Source organism: Ictidomys tridecemlineatus, chromosome 6 (genome assembly GCF_052094955.1).
Source record: "Ictidomys tridecemlineatus isolate mIctTri1 chromosome 6, mIctTri1.hap1, whole genome shotgun sequence".
In the NCBI taxonomy this organism is placed as follows: Eukaryota; Metazoa; Chordata; class Mammalia; order Rodentia; family Sciuridae; genus Ictidomys; species Ictidomys tridecemlineatus.
The window spans coordinates 172891803-172910063 of NC_135482.1; the positions used below are offsets into that span (position 1 = coordinate 172891803).

At 33.3% G+C, this 18261-nt stretch overlaps 1 protein-coding gene across 12 annotated transcripts in view; it reads left to right on the top strand.

The window, feature by feature from the left end:
- The window catches only part of N4bp2l2 (NEDD4 binding protein 2 like 2), an 87742-nt gene that overhangs the window by 17665 nt on the left and 51816 nt on the right, over positions 1-18261 (top strand). For all 12 annotated transcript variants that reach the window (XM_078016138.1, XM_005317080.4, XM_078016131.1 and 9 more), the window contains one exon: positions 2584-2730. In XM_078016138.1, coding sequence (XP_077872264.1) covers positions 2584-2730 — 147 coding nt within the window. Of the gene's footprint in view, positions 1-2583; positions 2731-18261 lie in introns of those variants that run through there.

Consider the following 18261-nt stretch of genomic DNA (forward strand, 5'->3'; position numbering starts at 1 on the left):
TATTAAATGCTCTTGCAGATCCAGGAAACTTTGAGGGTAAAATTAGGACTTTTCTTTCTGTTTTTAGCTAGGTTAATTCTCTGCCTTTTCCTTCCTCCTTCAACTTTACTTTTTAGGCCCCATCATTACCTTTTTACTTTGTGATTTCCTCTTGTTTCTTCTTTTCCACCTTTACTACTATAGGTCCATAATTCTATACCAAGTTCTTTATAATTAGTGTGTCTTGGAATTCTGACTTTTTTAGGTTTTAGGAAGAGAATATAATGCATATATGTACTCACAGAACTCCTATGGAGTTTGGGGCAGCATGTCATAGTCAAACATCTTAATATTTCTTCACCAAATCATGACTAGTCAATCTAAAAATAAGAAAGATTCTACACAATCTAATGTCAGTTCTGAGAAGATTGTGTTGCTGAGTATAGGTATGGTTAGGTTTCTCTGCTATCCAAGTTAACAGAAAACTGAGTTTTCAGAACTTATTAGATTTCAAGACTTGTGAGAGATTGTGGATTTGTAGTACTTAAAACACAGCTCTTCAGTTTATGTTTGTCTTTATCCTTTTCCCCTCACATCACATTGAATTATCACATTGTTTTCATTCTCCATTTTTTGGAAATAGCTCTGTTGTTTACTTAAATTTTATATATTTGAAGTATACAATTCAGTGGTTTCTGTATATTCAAGAGTTATGTAACCATAACTCTTTCCCTCGCACTTCAGTTTGCCCTTTTTCAACTTTAAGCCTTTCTCCCTTTTTTTTTTTTTTTTTTAAATTTGGTGCTGAGGATTGAATCCAGAGCCTTGCACATGGTACGCACATGTTCTGCCACTGAGCTACATCCTTAGTCTTCAAGCTTTTATTCTTGGGGATCTGACTAATTTAATTCTTTTCCCCCTTGCCTTTTATTCCTTTGACATCTTTTCTGAGTTTTATGAGTTGTATACTAATATCTGGCATTTTTGCCTACCTAGCTGTGTATATGTATCACACCTGAGGCGGAAAGATGGAGACATTTTAAAACTTTTTGAGTTATACTAAATAAGTGTATGTGTAAATTGTCCCATAGTTATAGTTTCATTTACATTTGAGGGATTGTTGAAATTTATTAATTTCTTAATGTAATTTGATGTTAAATAACAAAGCCAGTTTGTTATGATAGCTAGCATAATTTGGCTTTTGAAGTAATTGAATAGAATTGTATAGAAGTGAATCATTGATTTTGTACCTTGTAGATTTAGTCATATCTTGCCAATTTTTAAGCTTGAATCTCTTGTATTTTTTTTCTACGTTCTCCTTTTTGCTTTTTTATGTCTTGAATGTAAACATCAGATTTAAAAAGTAAATATTTCTTTCTGCAGCCATTTTGTAGGAAAAATTTTAAAAAAGCATTAATAAATTGAGAACTATAGTATTAAGTGTAAAATATGTTTCTGAGTGTTTCCACGTCCAAATCAGGTTACAAAAAACTGAGGGTGAAATAAATTGTCTGAAGTTCTTTGACAGTCACGAATAGTTTTTAAACAACTTTTTGTTGTCATAAACTCATACAGAAAAGTACTTAAAATATAAATATATAGCTTAAGCAAATTCTTATAAGCATATATGGATTTAGCCATCATCCTTGTCATGAGAGCATTACTAGTGCCTTAGAGCTCTTTACATTCCTCTTTCCAGTCACAATTACCTCTCATCCCCTAAAGCTAATTACTATTTTTACTTTGGTAATCATAGTCACTTCCTTGACTTTTCTTTTAAACTTTCATCATAGTAGCTCTACCTTAAAACAATAGTTTAATTTTGCCTTTTTTCAAACTAGAATCATAGTGTATATTTGTCTTGTTTCTTTAACTCAGCATTGGGTTTGTGAGATGCCAATTTGTTGTCTCTTAGTATGGTATTGATAATAAATTTTAAAATGTAATAGGAACCTGTCCTAAAAGATGTTTTTATGAGTCCTAAAAGTCCATGCAATTTTTCTGTAATACTCAAAATACCTCATAATCTTTGTTTTTTTTTTTTTTTTTTTTAATTCTTGGCTCTGCTATGGATAGACCGAATCAGAGCCTCATACATGCTAGGCAACTGCTTTACCACTGAGCATGATTATATTTTTTAAAATAATCTTTGATTTTGTTATTAAAAGTGGGGATATATACTCATTGGGTCACTGAATGAATAGTTGGATTTTTTTTTTTTTTTTTTTTTTAAGGTACTGGTGATTGAACCCAAAGACGCTTTACCACTGAGTCCCAGTCCTTTTTATTTTGAGACAGGGTCTTGCTAAGTTGCAGAGGCTGACCTCAGACTTGTCTCAGTTTCCTGAGTTTTCAGGATTATAGGCAAGCATTACCGTGCTTGGTGAATAGGTAGTTCTGTGTGAAAAATGTGTAGTCATCTAACATGTTACCATGAGGCAGCCAATATAAATCTTTTTGTATAAAATGTTAGTAAATGAAATTTATCAGTATTTATTTCGTAATGTTATTTAGAATCTGGTTTCTGTGTCTTTAAAATAGGATAATCTCTAAGAATATACATGCTAAAATAAAATATTTAAAATCTTTTTTATTTTTTGGTAGGAGGAATAAACATGGTGTGTCTCGAAAGAAGATTGCTCAGATGTTGGATCGTTATGAATATCAAATGTCCATCTCTATTGTAATGAATTCAGTGGAACCATCACAGAAAAGCACACAAAGACCCCCTCCTCCACAGGAGAGGCAGAGGTGGGGAGGCTATTTAGGCTCACATAATGAAGTCTTTGTCACAGATAATCATTAAGTTGGCTATTTTCAGCTAACATTTGTTGCTTGCTCTTGAAAAAAAAAATTAGTGAGCCTGTCTTGAAGTTTCAATAGTTTCAAATAAAAAGACTGTGGTGCCTCGCAAAGGATGTTCCCAGCAAGTTGTTTAAATTCTAAAGTACAAATAAAAATTATATAAAATTGTATTTTAAATGTTTTTAATAATCTTTTGTGGCAGTACCTTTGGTTATTATGAAAGCCCTTTAGTAGAGTGGATAGGATGTAGGAATTTTTTTTGTACAATTGAATTTTAAGCTTTTCTATTTTACATGTTGGAACATACAAAAGTTTTTTATTATTCTTAACCTAAATCTAACTTTACATAAAATTTTAATATTTTTCCTTCACTGTCTTAAATATGCAAGAAATACCAATTTGTTATAGGACACCTTAGTTGATTCCCCTGTTTATACAGATAAAATTATATTTCAGGTAATTAATCTATGTGACAAAGTTATTTCCAAGCTGTAATTAGCATACCACTTTGTTCAAACACAATTCCCCAGTAAATGCTAGACAGTCAATGATGTATTGATCATCTAGGGAGTTTCCCCCATTATATTATGGATATTCCTCACATAATACATACATAGTCATCAACCATCTCAAGCATCTCTCTGCCCCCTGCACACTTGCCAATTCTGGAAGGAATACAGAGATAAGTCACTGTGTAGTAGGAAAAGCTCCTCAGGTGATTCCAATAATGTTTCACTTATCTCTGTTCAATTTGATGCAGCATAATTGTAATATAAAAAATATTTTGGATAGTTGCTTAGCTTTTGTTATAAAATGATTTGTCTTACACAATGTTGTAGTTCTCCTAGTTCTGATTTTTTCTGTAGAGTCAGCTGAACTTCTTTCAGTGAATATGTTCCTTCACTAGAAAATTAAAAACTGAGATGTACTTCATTTCAGAGGTCTTGTAATTCATCCCTGCCTTTAAACAGACATTTTCTTAGTCTACGTAATTGAGCATTTCTCTTTACAGTACAAGGAAGGAAGCACTATCACCTCTTTTACTGCATTATTTTGCAGTATTTTTAGAAAGTATTTTTAAACTTTGATTTTACTTTTTTTTATAGGAAGAATTCCATCTGATTACAGTGCACTTTTTAAAAAATTAGCCATTATGATTCTGTATATATTTTACATGATATTTCACGGACCTTAAATTTATCGCAGATTAGCCCATCCTTTTCTTCATGTGTTGTTTTAAAATCTTTTCCTGTTCTTTTCAACTTTACTTTAAATGTCATCCCACATCTTTATATTACTTTTAAGTACCAAGGCTGAAAACTAGGTATAGTACTATCAGCAAGGTCTTTATTACATTTCCTTTAGTGAAATAAGAATTTGTATGTACAATTCAGTGCTGCTTACATTTGAATAGGTATTACCTTGCTTTATCTTGTTTTGCATATGTGTATGTTTGTATATATTTGTTCATCTTATTATGATGTAGTGGGAATGTGCTAACTCATGTTTTGTGTGTAAGTACATATTCATATATATCTCCTTTACCCATTGTTTTAATATATTCTTTTAGAGTAATGTTTATTGGTATTTGGATTTATTGATTATGTAAATTAGCAGTTTGAAAATCATACAGAAGGATTGAATTTGGAGACAGATGAAGCAACTGTTATATATACTACGTGTCCTTTTCTATGTGTTTTTATAAAAAATTTATTTAGGAGTAATAATATTATAAATGTATAGTTGGAGAAAGTGGATTGCCTTTGGGAGAAAAAGATTATGAGGAAACATATTCATATTAGGTATGAAGTTTAAAATAAATTTACAGATTTTATAACAAATTCAACTCTATCTCCTGGTACTTCTGAGTACTAAATAGTAATCATCCAGACATCACTTATCATTACCAATCAGTTTTTAGAAATTATAAATGCTTATCAAGGCAGGGAAATTTAACATTCTGAAAAACTTTTATTTTTTAAAAAAAATTTGTTGCAGATGGACATAATACCTTTGTTTTATTTATTTTTATTCGATAGTGAGGATCGAACCCAGTGCCTCACATGTGCTAGGCAAGTACTCTATCACTTAGCTACAACCTCAGCCTGCCTTTTTTTTTTTTTTTTTTAAACACAAAGCAGAAGTAAATAGTTTCTGTAGGCATTGTGGCCTTTTTTTTTTTTTTTAAATAATAAGACAATGGAGGAATGATTATGAAGTAGAAGATACTAAAATCACTATTTTAGCACTTTGCTTGGTGCTAAAAATCTAAAAAAGTGAGAAATTTACTAATTTTTCATCAAAAAAAATTTTTTTTATACTCACATGTGGTCTTAATGCCCCTACTGCTAGACCTTCTAACTTCATCTGTAACACAAAAAATAAAGTTGGCATTAGTGATCCTGTTTAAGTAAGATGTATCCCACAGCTTCTAGTGTGGTTCAGTATGATTGTTACATTTAGTTTTTTCATAGACTTAGTATGAAAATAACTTTTTTATCTTTTGATCAACAAATTTATAGTTTTCTATATTTTATAATTTTGTTCATAAAAATACTCATAAGTTGAACCTCTGGTAACTAGTTTTTAAATAGGTAATCTTTATTTTCAGTATTAACTTTTCTGAAAGAAAATGTTAGCTTTTTATATGTTGTCTGCTTTTATTAAAAATAACATTATTTACAAACAATTGGGTTGTATTTTTTTGTTTTAGTGATAAGATTTGAGTATTTCAAGGCTCTTTATCTGTTGTCTAATATAGGTTATTGAATTTTCTAGTTTTGTATATAGATATAAGTTTTGAAAGGGCTGATGATTTATTCAAAGAATATGAAAGGTTTGTTTTGACCTAACTCAAAATTTTTTTTACTGCAGAGTAAAAAACTGGGTTTCTGAGTATTTATAAAGAAAATTAATGATGCTCTCTTTGGAAAATGTTGAAGAAGTGTAGTTAATGTACTCTAGTGCCTTGACTAGATAGATTTGTCAGTCTACTGAAGTTTATCAAAGTATTCTGACATGGATACAGTAATTAATAAGGGCTGAGATTTTTTAAAAAATATATCTACAATCCCCATAGATTATCTACTTAGTCATGACAAGATTTAGTTTAGTTTTTGACAATTCTTAATAGATAATTGGTAACAGTATAAGGAATAGACTGAGTTAGTGGTTTTTAGAGATAAATTTTAGGAGGTTACAATTTGTGAGTAAAATTTTTTTCTATTAAAACTGTTAGCTGTATTTTTGTAAATTTAGTGGGACGAAGAGATGATTTTAAGGGAGTAAGTATTCCATTTGGTGATGTTTTTCTTTTTATCAATTAAATAAGATTGGCATACTACTTTTTTGTTTGCTTACTAAAATGAAGGTACTATTATAAAACAGTTGGTTTCCAAGACTTGTAAAAGAAAGATAACCTGTTACTTAGACTCTTGTGAATGGCATCATTTTTGTAAGAGAATATTCACATGGTAAGTAGTAATTTTAAATCTGTTCTATGGAAGTTCTTTCACTGTCAAATTATGCACAGGAATAAGAGGAAGGAATAGAACAAATAACTCTTTGAAAAAGAGAGCCTCAACAATAAATAGTTCTTCTCATAACTATTTATTCTCTAGAATCTTATATATTGAAAAAGTTTAACTCTTTATACTTTATATACTCTTTAACTCTTTTAATAGAAGTTTTAGCCACTTACATTAGAAATAATCTCTCTTCCAAAAACTTTACTCTGTCGTTATCATACCTTGTCTCATTCCAGGTATGATAACTGCCATTGTTGTACATCATAATCCATCTTTCAGTATTTGTTAACTTCAGTAAGCTGTCTTAAGTATGAATAAGATAGAATCTTTTTTTTTTGGTACCGGGAATTTAACCCAGGGGTGCTTAACTACTGATCTACATTCCTCAGACCTTTTTGTTTTTTAATTTGACACAAGGTCTCTAGAGAGAGCTTTAGGCTTGGTTAAATTGTGGAGGCTGGCCCTGAACTTGGCAATCCTCCTGCCTCAGCCTTCTGAGTCCCTGATATAAAATAGAATCTTTTAGGTAATGTGGACAAAGCCATAGTGTAGTTCCCCTAATCTTAGAACTAGTCACAGTTACATTACTAAAATGTCATACCTGCTTTGGCGAATAACTGGACTTCGTGTGACAGTGTTGGTCTAATGGTTAATATTTTCTTGTGTGTATATGTGTGTGTGTGTGTGTCTGTAAAACTTTTTTAAATTAATGGGGAAGATTGAGAAATTTTGAGGAGCTACTAGACTGTTTCCTCTTTGTTAGTAATTAAGGAAGAAAAGAATAATGTGTGTTTTTTTACATTAAATTAAGTTAAAATTGTGTTCAACTTTAGTAAAGTTCATTTAAACATATTTATTTATTTATTTTTAATATATGTCTTTAGTTGTTGATGGACTTTTATTTATTTATTTATAAGTGGTGCTGAGACTTGAACCCAGTGCCTCACACATGCTAGGGAAGTTCTATACCACTGAGCCACAACCCCAGCCCTTTATTTTTTTATATTGTAGTTTCAGCTATTTCATATGGGATGTGTAAAGTTAGTGTTGGTTTTACCCTTGCAGGTAGTTCATCTGCAATTATCAATTATTGGAATTATTGTACAACTTTGTTACCACCTTTTCACTTGTAATTCTGAACTCTGAGGTGTTCTTTTTTTTTTTTCTCTTCCTTTTTCTTTTTTCCTTTTTTTCACCCAAAGTATAGCAAAAAAAAAATTGGAATGAGTTATGGGATCTGCCTCCGCTTTTGTCTTATGTAATCATCTTAGAAATCATGTTTCCTTTTCTGTTATAGTCTTTTCCCATGTGTGTGTTTTCTTTTTCTATCAATTTTCTGTTTAGCAGTCTTCCTATAGCTTCGTAACATTTTCAGTGAAGATGATGGGATGGTAAGTGAATAAGACCGAATATAATCTCTTTTCCTTATGAACCTCACTTAACCAAGTTTAAGTTCTTAGGGCCATAGCTCTGTAGTTTCGTGGCCCTGTGGATTAGTAGAATTTCAATGTTAAAATGCTTGGAAGATTTGTAAAGAATCTGTCACTGTAATACTTACTGGTTGGGAAACCCATAAACTTGGCATAATGATTAGAGGTTGACCTTCAAAAGCTGAATGATTGTCAAGGAAAGCTAATAGCTAATATTTCATATTGTGTGGTGATGGTGCAACAAACAAACAATAGGAATTTTATAGTAAAATACCTTAATTTACAAACATTCATTTAAATAACTGCTATCAATTTAATCCTAGTGCTAAGCCATAGTGTAAATGTGATTATTAGAGTCTCTAAATTTTCATAATTCTTTTTAAGTTTTTTTTTTTTTTTTTTTTTTTTTTTGATACTGGGGATTTAACTCCAGGGTACTTTACCAATAAGCTACATCCCCATCCCTTTTTATTTTTTTGATTTTGAGACAGAGTCTTGCTAAGTTGTTTAGGGCTTTGCTAAGTTGCTGAGGCTGACTTCAAATTTGTAATCCTCCTGCCTTGGTTTCCTGAGTTGCTGGGATTATATGCATGTGCCACTGTGCCTGACTTCTTTTGAGTTTTATACAGAAACAAAAATTTAGGTTAAACAACTTATCTAACAATTTCTCTAGTAATAGATGAAGCAACTGGGATACAAATCTAGGTCAGACATATTTCCACTATTGTATTGCACATTATCTTTAAAGCAGTTATTTCTTCCTTTTTTTGTTTTTTCCCCTTCCAGTGTTGGGTTTGAACCCAAGAACTCACCCATGCTAGGCACTGAGCTGCCACTGAGCTACATGCTTAGCCTCCTCTTTTTAAATCTAGATTTCGTTCAAGATAAGAAAAAATTCCAGTGGAAAATTGAGTATATCTTTATATGGTACCTTTAATTTATAGGATTGGAAGTTATGTTGATGTGTCAAGGAAACTGAGTGAAGAAATCTGTAAATGGCCATTTTAGAATTTTATTTTTAAAAGTTAAATCAATGATGCTGAGCTCAGTGGTATAGAGCACTTGCCTCACACATGTGAAGCACTGGGTTCGGTCCTCAGCACCACATAAAAATAAACAAACACAATAAAGGTATTGTATCCATTTACAACTAAACAAAATATTTTTTAAAAGTCAAGATCGAAAATAGTTTATGCTATTTAATGTTTAAATATTTTCTACAAATTACACATTGATATAATTGTTAATCATGTTTTAGCATATCTTTTCAGATGAATTTTTTACATATGCTATTATGCTTTAATGTTTAAATTTATTTTAATACTTTTTATTTTAATTCGGATTAGAAATATGTAGTATTCAATAAATGAATTGTAAAATTGCATAAATAGGGTTTTTTATTCATGATTAATTTCAGGCAGTAGTTCTTTAAATAGGTCAACACTTGGAAAGTGGCCCTTTTTTTGTAGTTCTGCTTATTAAGTGTACTAGTAGTAGATGTCATGGAAATTATGTCAATTTTCTGAATTTCTGAAGAATTAGGTATTTTGGTAATGAAGAGCATCTTTTTCTTTTTATGATGTTTTAAATTAACTTTTTAAAATTAAAGAAAATAACGGAGATATTTAAGTTTGCTTTATAAATAACATTAAATTAAATAAATTCTATAAGGAAAATCTTTTAGATACAGAATGAATTTTTACTGTAGAGTATTTGCTTTATTTTATTTTAGTTAACTTAAAAAAATGAAAGAACTAGGTCTTATTTGTTTTTTCTTTATTCCTTAAGAGTAGTTTGCAATTTTTCTTTATAATTTCAAAATGTCACACCAGGAATACAATTTTTGCTCAATCTGAAAGACTTGGGCTGAGGGTTTAGCTTATTGATAGAGCACTTGCTTACCATGTGCAAGGCCCTGGATTAAATCCGCAGCACCACAGAAGCAAACAAACAAATAAATAAATAATAGGAGAAACTTTATAAAAGAAGTGGCATTGATTTCTTAAGTAGGTTAAGGTAGTTTTCAGTTAATGAAACTACAAAACAATACATAATGGTATTGAAATTCTAGGAATATAGTTCAGTAGAGCATTGAGCACAGATACACTTAAAACATTTTATTTAGAATATAAGCAAACTGAAGTATTTCTAGGGAATGAGATAGGAGCCCTTAACTAAACTTTTGAATTAATTAAAAATAGTAGGAAAAATATTCTTTTTATTCCAGAACTTTTTTTTTTAAGTTGTAGATGGCACAATATCTTCATTTTATTTATTTTTATGTGGTGTTGAGGATTGAACCCAATGCCTCACACATGTGAGGTAAGCGCTCCACCACTGAGCTACAACCCCAGCCTGGGAAAAATATTCTTAAAATTCTAAAGAATAATAGGAAAACTAGTGTTAAGGCCAGAAAATTAGTGGTAATAATGGCATTTTTCCCTCCTCATCTTCCCTTTACTGTTTAAAGACCAGCAGAAGCCAGAGTATTATATTAAGGAACATAATCTTGTTAAGAATTAAAGTGCTATGAAAGCATGAATCTTGTCTTCCTTAAAACAATAAACTTTTAATATTAAGGAAATATTAATCACAATAGAGACGTTTTTATAGGGCAGTTTGTAATATAGCCATATGGAGCTGGAGCATGAATTAGTCATGTTTGATACTTGCTAAGGAAAATGGGGTCCCACAGAGAGAGGAAGGCTCACCCATTTAGTTTGGTGTTTCTAATGCTGTAACAGTGCCTTGTTGCAGATTTACCACACCAGTAGTTTTCAGATTTGTAATTTATAACCAAGAAATTAAGTCCTAGATTATAGGCAAGTGGAGTGAAACAGAGATTTCCTTTTTTTTTTTTTTTAAACAGAGAGAGAGACAGAGAGAATTTTTAATATTTTTTTTTTGTTGTTGTTTTCGGCGGATACAACATCTTTGTATGTGGTCCTGAGGATCTAACCCAGGCCTAACGCATGCCTGGGGAGCACGCTACCACTTGAGCCACATCCCCAGCCCCAGAGATTTCCTTTTGATTACCCATTTCCATAGGGTCAGACTTAAAAACAAAGCAACTAGTGTTTGATTCTCTTTTAAGTCTAAACTTTATTTAGCAATATAGAATTGCTGGTTCTCATGCATATCATTACATAATTATCCTTTATTTGTTTAAGAAGTAATACACATGGAGTCATTTCCCTTATTTAATCTCAGTTTAATTTTCCTTTGGCTATTTTGTTGTCTTGCTAAAGGCACTTTGCAAAATATTCATAGCATCCTTTTAGTGGAAAAAACACATTATTCATTGAAGAGTTCTGCAATCTGAGTTCTGCCTCCATTTGTATCTATCCTCTCTGCTCTCATCTTGTTTCAGTACAACTTGAGCCACCATCCCCATCTAAGGTGATCGTATCTCTTGCCTTCTCAGGAAACCTTATTTATTGCCAGTCTTTCCTTTTCCTAAGCCTGTCCCATCAATGTTTAAACCTCTCTATGAGACCATTATTGGCATGACTTATTTATGGCCAAACTTCTCTAAAGAACAGTCTGTTTCCTTATCTCTCACCTAATACTCCTTTTAGGTTCTGTCCCTATCATCCTACTAAACTGACTTTTAAGGTTTCTAGGATGTTTCTTTGTATTGAGCATTATTCATTACTTATCTTACTTGACTTTCCACAGGCATTTGACTTTTGATCAGTTTTTCCTTACTTTTCCTTGGCTATTTCTTAGTCTGCTTTGTTGCCTTCTCCCAGTCTTAAATTTAAGAGTTCCTTAAATATCAGTTTCAGAAAATCATCTGTCGTAACTCTTAGCTTAGCTTTCCTCCATATGATCTCATCATTTGTTACTTGGACATAGTAACCTTCTCCACTTTTACTTTACCAACCTTTAAATTTTTTTTTATTGTTTAGTGCATTGTAATTAACAATAATAGTGGGGTTCATTTTGACATTCATAAATGCATATATATATATATATATACACACACACAGTTTTCTCCATTTCAATCAGCAGTACTTTTGTTTTTTCACTTTCTTTCCCCTATTCCCTCTCCCTAATCCCAATCCTCTACTCTGTTGGTCTTTTGTCTAATATTTATTGGTTTTTAAAATTGGTACATTATAGTTATATGTAAAATTGGGAATGTGTTGTACTATATTTATACATGCACATAACATAATTTGGTCAACTTCATTCTCCAGTTCTCCCTACCAGCCTTTAATTTTAACCCAGAGTGACTAGTATAGTCTAATTTAAATTAAGAAAAAATATGTTTTTAAATTCAATCATACTCTACTTAAAGCTACATAATGTCGTCTTTGGCTTCTTTCCTGGTCTTGTCTTTCACCAGTTCATTTACTACATCCTATCTGTATTGTTTTTGTCTGATCTACTTTCACGCTCAGCTTGTCCTTGCTTGAAGTACTACTTGTGTTCCCCCTCCACCCCTAATAATTTTGATCTATTCTTCCTATACCTACCACTTTCTCAACATTCAGGTCTTAACTGAAATGTCACCTTTCCTAACTGTTCCAGTCTAAAGTAGAGTTATCCCTACCCTCTCACTCTTGCATTATGCTGTTGTCATCATGGTACTACTAGTATTTGAAGTTTTTTAGTAGTCTTACTGAGCTAGATTATAATATCCACAAGAACTTGTTTATTTTCTTCCTAGTTGTGGCTACAAAATCTAAAACAGTACTGGGTAATAACCTTGGGCTCTCATTAAATACTGGCTGAATGATTTTATACCTACTGTTTCTATGAACAGAATTGACCCCAAATATATTTAATTCCTAGTCCTGTCCTCAGAATTCGGGTCTATATACTTTTTTTTTTTTTTGGTCTATTTGATGTCCCTCCACCCCCTTTTAAATGTTTTTTTAGTTGTTGATAGACATTTATTTTGTTTATTTTTATGTGGTGCTGAGGATTGAACCCAGTGCCTCACACATACTAGGCAAGTGCTTTACCACTGAGCCACAACCCCAGCCCTGATATTTCCCCTTTTAAGCCTGAAAGGCTCCTATAAACCTGTGATCTCCATATTTGTGTCTTCAGAATTTCATGGCACTGTGTATGGGTCTGCCTTTGAATTTCTAGAAACCAGAAACTGGAAGTTCTTGGATGCCTCCCTTCCCTTTTATATTCAATCCATATGAGTTCTTGGATTTTGCCACATGAATATCTCTTGAATCATTAGTCATTCGATTTTCACAGTGACCATATCTTGTAACCCAATACCCAGGTCAAGAGATAGAACATTTTCAGAACCTTAGAAGCTCCATGTACCATCTCTCTTTCAGAGGGATTCTTTTTAAAGTGAAAATGTACTCATGCTTAAAGATTTTCAGTTGCTTCACATTGCTCTTAGGGTAAAGACTAATCATAATATGATATTTAAGACCCTGAGTGATATCACCCTGTTTTTGTAACCAACCTCATGTTTTACTACTATTCTCACTTTCTAGATTATAGCCCTTCTGGCCAACTTACAATTCTTTAAATGTGCTACACTCTTCTCTTTTCCTGAAAAATTCTGTGTGCACACACCTTTCCATACTCATCTTTCACATTTGGGTGCTCCATCAAAGTCTTTGGATGTAACAGGTTGATGAGGCCCATATACACCTTGTGTGCTCTCATGGGTTTTTATCTTTATTTATTTGTATATGATTATTTCCCTCCATTATTTTTAAGTTTTATAAGTCAGGAATTATACCTATTTTGCTTACTGTTGCATAGTTACCAACTAGCATGATGGCTGGGAAAGAATGCTGTTTAGTATCCAATAAATCAATACAAGTTGTTTCAGCTTTTTGTGGGCTGAATTGTGTCCTCTTAAATTCATATACTGAGTTTAAGTCTGAATTTCTAATGCTTAGGTTGTCACTATATTTGGAGATAATGACTTGAAGAGGTAATCAGGGTAAAATGGGTGGGCCCCAATCAATGAGTGGTGTCCTTGTAAGAGGAGAAGACTAAGACACATACAAAGTGATGACCATGTGAAGACACTGGAGGAAGATGGCCATCTACAAGCCAAGAAGAGGGACTTTGGAAGGAACTAACCCTGCCAACACCTTCATCCTGAACTTCAAGTCTTCAGAAGTGTGAGAAAATAAATTTCTGTTGTTTAAGCCACCTAGACTGTGATAGTTTGTTATGGCAACCTGCTGTGTTTTTAATGTGTTCCCCTCAAATTTTTGTGTTGGAAGCCTGCTCCCCTAATTTATGTTATTGGTCTGGTGGGGAGGGGCCTTTGGGAGGAGGTGGCTTGGATTAGATAAAGTTACGGAACAGGACCCCTACTATGGCATTAGTGGCTTTGCAAGAGCAAACCTAGCACATTGCACTGTCTTGCCATGTGTTGCAGCATGTTAAAAAGCAAAAAGACCCTCTCAGATGTCAGACAGGTGCTGTTGCCATGCTCTTGAATTTCCCAGCCTCCAGAACTGTAAGCTAAGTACAGTTGAATTCTTTATAAATTTCCCAGTCTTAAGTATTTTGTTATAGCAACAAAAGGGATCTAAGACGCAGTCTTAGCAGGTTAATACAGATTTTGGTATTAAAAAAGTGTGTGGGGGGGAGGGGTGCTGTAACAAATATAGAAATATGGAGATGGCTTTAGAATGAGGTAATGGATTGTGGTGAGGATAGATATTTTAGAAAAGCTTTAATTGCCTTGAAGAGATTGTAAGTCAAAATGGGGATATTGAAGGTGGTTCTAGTGAGGGCTTAGGAAGAGAAGTATATATTTCATCATGAAAATATACTATTATGAACAAATGTTGGTAGGGACAAGGATGTTAAAGGTAGTTCTGTTGAGATCTCAAATGGAAATGAAGAATATGTTACTGATATCTGGAGGAAAGGGACTCTGTTGTGCTGTGTCAAAGAACTTAGCCAAATTGTATTCTAGTATGTGGAAAATAGATAAACTTCTAAGTGATGAAGTTTGTAGATGGAAGAAGGAATTATTAAGACAAAAAAGAACCCATAGTTGAAGATTTGGAAAATTCTCAAGTCTAGCTATATTTCAAAAAATTAGAAATCTAATGAAATTTGCCACCTTAGATTTCAGACCTGCTTGGGGTCTATCAACAGTTCTTCAGTTTCTTGCAAAATTTTAGAATGGGAATATACTGTGTTTATCCCACTGTTGTATTTTGAAAGCAGATTACATACTTGTTTTCACAGATTAATAGCTGGAGAATTTTATCTCGGGAGGAGGTAAAATATGAGTCCTCCCACACCTGATTAAAAGAGTTTGATGCTAGAATGGGTTAAGATGTTGGGGGCTTTTGGGATAGAATGAATGTATTTTGCATCTTAAAATACATGAAATTTAAAAGACAGAGTATAGTGGGCTAAACTATGTCTACCCCCAAATTCATATTGGAGTCCTAATACCTACTACCTAGAATGTGACCATAGTTGAACCTTTTTTTGGGTAATCAGGGTGAAGGTAAATAAGATCATATGAGTGGGCCCTAATCTAATATAAATGGCATCACTCTAAAAAGAGGTAAGGATACAGACACATACAGGGACGATCATGTGAAGATACTGGAGGAATATGGCCATTTACAAGCCAAGAGGGGCTCTACCTTGAAACAGCTTCCCTGCTGATATCTTAATCTTGAATTTTAGCCTGCAGAAATGTATAATAATTTCTGTCTTTTAAGCCACTCAGTTTGTGGTCCTCTGTCATGGGAGCTCTAGAACCTTTATACACAGCTTTTATACTATTTGTTGAAATGGTTATACTTGTGAGACTTTTTCCTCTTCAGTATAGTTCCTTCATGTGTAAAGTAAGGGCCTTTTATTGAATCAATGATCCTTTTAAATTTTTAGACCTCATTCTATAATATATTTTTTCCAAACATTTCTGGAAATTTTCATATTCCTTGGCGTCTATCTATGGACTCCAGGTTCAGAGTTCCTTCAAAAATATTTTTAAGATTTTTATCATTTTTTGGGGGGGGGGCTACTGGGGCTTGAACTCAGGGGCACTCAACCACTGAGCCACATCTCCAGCCCTATTTTATATTTAATTTAGTTACAGGTTCTCACTGAGTTGCTTAGTGACTTACTGTTGCTAAGGTTGACTTTGAATTCTAAGTACTCCTGCTGCAGCCTCCCAATCCCTGGGATGATAGGCATGCTCTACCATGCCTAGTAACTAATTATTTTTAAGGATGGTTTTACCTGGGTTTTGTAATTTATGATCTACAATTTGAAGTAAGTATTTGGAATTATAATAGAATTAACTTGTATATTCTGGTTTTTTCTTTTTTTCAGTTCTGGGGATTGAACCTAGGGCCTTACACATTTGCTAGGCAGATGCTCAACAACTGAGCTATATCCTCAGCCCTGGCTTGTGTATTCTTATATTCTTGTATGTGCTTAAAAGTTTAGCTTTTAAGTTTTAAACATTGTTTACTGTTTATACAAAGTTGCATTGAATGTTTTTGTACCCTTTATACATGCTAGTGGTAGGAATATAAAAGTAAACAAGGTAAACCTATTTTTGACTGTCACTTTCTGGAGGGAAGATGGTAGGAACATGATGGCTGTCTATAGAACATGGATCATTCTTGCTTTGCAGGACAAAGGCCTTTGAATACAGGTACCATGTCACCTTATATTCTTAGGGTTTGGCTCAGTCCTAGGTACATAATAAACGTGTATGTGTGTGTTTAGGGGGATGTTTTGTAGTGCTATGCTGAGGATCCAACTCAGGGCCTCAAGAGTACTAGGCCAACACTTTACCACTGAGCTACATCCTCTGCCTTTAATACATGTTTGATGCATGAATGAATACCCCAAGAAATTATTTCTGGTGCCAACTTTAAGCAGCAGTAGTGATATGCAGGCATCCCTTGTTTATTGTGCTCTGTTTTATTCCATTTTTAGATATTGCAATTTTTATGAATTGAAGGTTTCTGGCAACCCTACATTAAGCAAGTCTGTTGGTGCCATTTTTCCAACAAAAATGTGCTCACTTCATGTCTCTGTGTCACATTTTGGTTATTCTTGAAATATTTCAAACTTCATTACTACATCTGTTATGGTGATCTGTGGTGTTACTGTTGTAATTGTTTTGTGGTGCCATAAACTGCATTTAGGTAAGTCAGTGAACTTAATCCATAAATATTGTGTGTATTCTGACTTCTCAACTAATGTGCTGTTTCATCTCTCTTCTCCTCTGGTCCGTTTTATTCCCCGAGAGACAACAATGTAGAAACTAGACCAAGTTAGTCGTATAGTGACCTTTATAAGGGTTCAATTAAAAGTAAGAATTATAGGTCTCTCACTTTATCTCAAAAGCTAGACATGATTAAACTTAGTAAGGTACATTGAAAACTGAGATAGACTGGGTCTCTTGTGCCAGTTAGCCACAGTGAACACATGAGTTAGGTAAGAAAGAGAAATAGTCTTATTGCTGATAGGGAGAAAGTTTTTAGTGGTCTGGTTGGAAGATCAAACCCAGACACAAGATTCTCTTAAGCCAAAGCCTAATCCAGAGCAAAGCCCTAACTCTTTTCACTTCTATGAAGTCTGAGAGAGATGTGGATGCTACAGAAGAAAAGTTCAAAGCCAGCAGAGTATGGTTCATGAGGTTTGAGGAAAGAATCCATTGCTATGGCATCAATGTGCAACATGAAGCAGCAAATGCTGGTGTAGAAGCTGCAGCAAGTTTTCCAGAAACCTCAGTAAGATTACTCATGAAGGCAACAACACTGGCGATACTACACTATAGGTTTTCAGTGTAGAGGAAACAGTTTTTTATTGGAAGAAGATGCCATCTAGGACTTTCATAGCTAGATAGAGAAGTCAATGCCTGGCTTCAAAGCTTCAAAGGACAGTGTAACTCATTAGGGGACGTTGCAGCTGTTGACTTTTAAGATGAAGCCAATGTTCATTCACCATTTTGAAAAATATCAGGGTCCTTCAGAATAATACTAAACATTTTCTGCCTGTATTCTTTATCGGTGGAACAGTGAAGCCTTGATGATAGAACATCTGTTTACAATATGATTTATTGAATACTTTAACCCCACAGTTGAGGCCTTCTATTCAGAGAATAAACAAACTAACAAAACCAAGATTCCTTTCAAATTTTTACTGCTGACTGACAATGTACCTGGTTGCCCAAGAGCTCTGTTGGATAGTCAGAATGAGATTAATGTTGTTTTCATGGCTGCCAACAAAATCCATTCTGCCATCCATGGATTAAGGAGTAATTTCAGTTTTGAAGTCTTAACTGTTGAAGAAATACCTTTCATAAGTCTATGAAATTAAAAAAAAAAAAAAGGACTGGGGATGTGGCTCAGTGGTTGAGTGCCCCTGAGTTCAATTCCCAGTACCCAAAACAGAAAACACAACTTTCAATTTCTGTACTTATCTTGTAGGCCAGTCACAAACCACCCATGGACTGGCGTCTGTATAGACAATGTTTCAAATAGACATTTGATATGGAGCATACTGATAGTAGCAATAAAAAAAAGGAAACA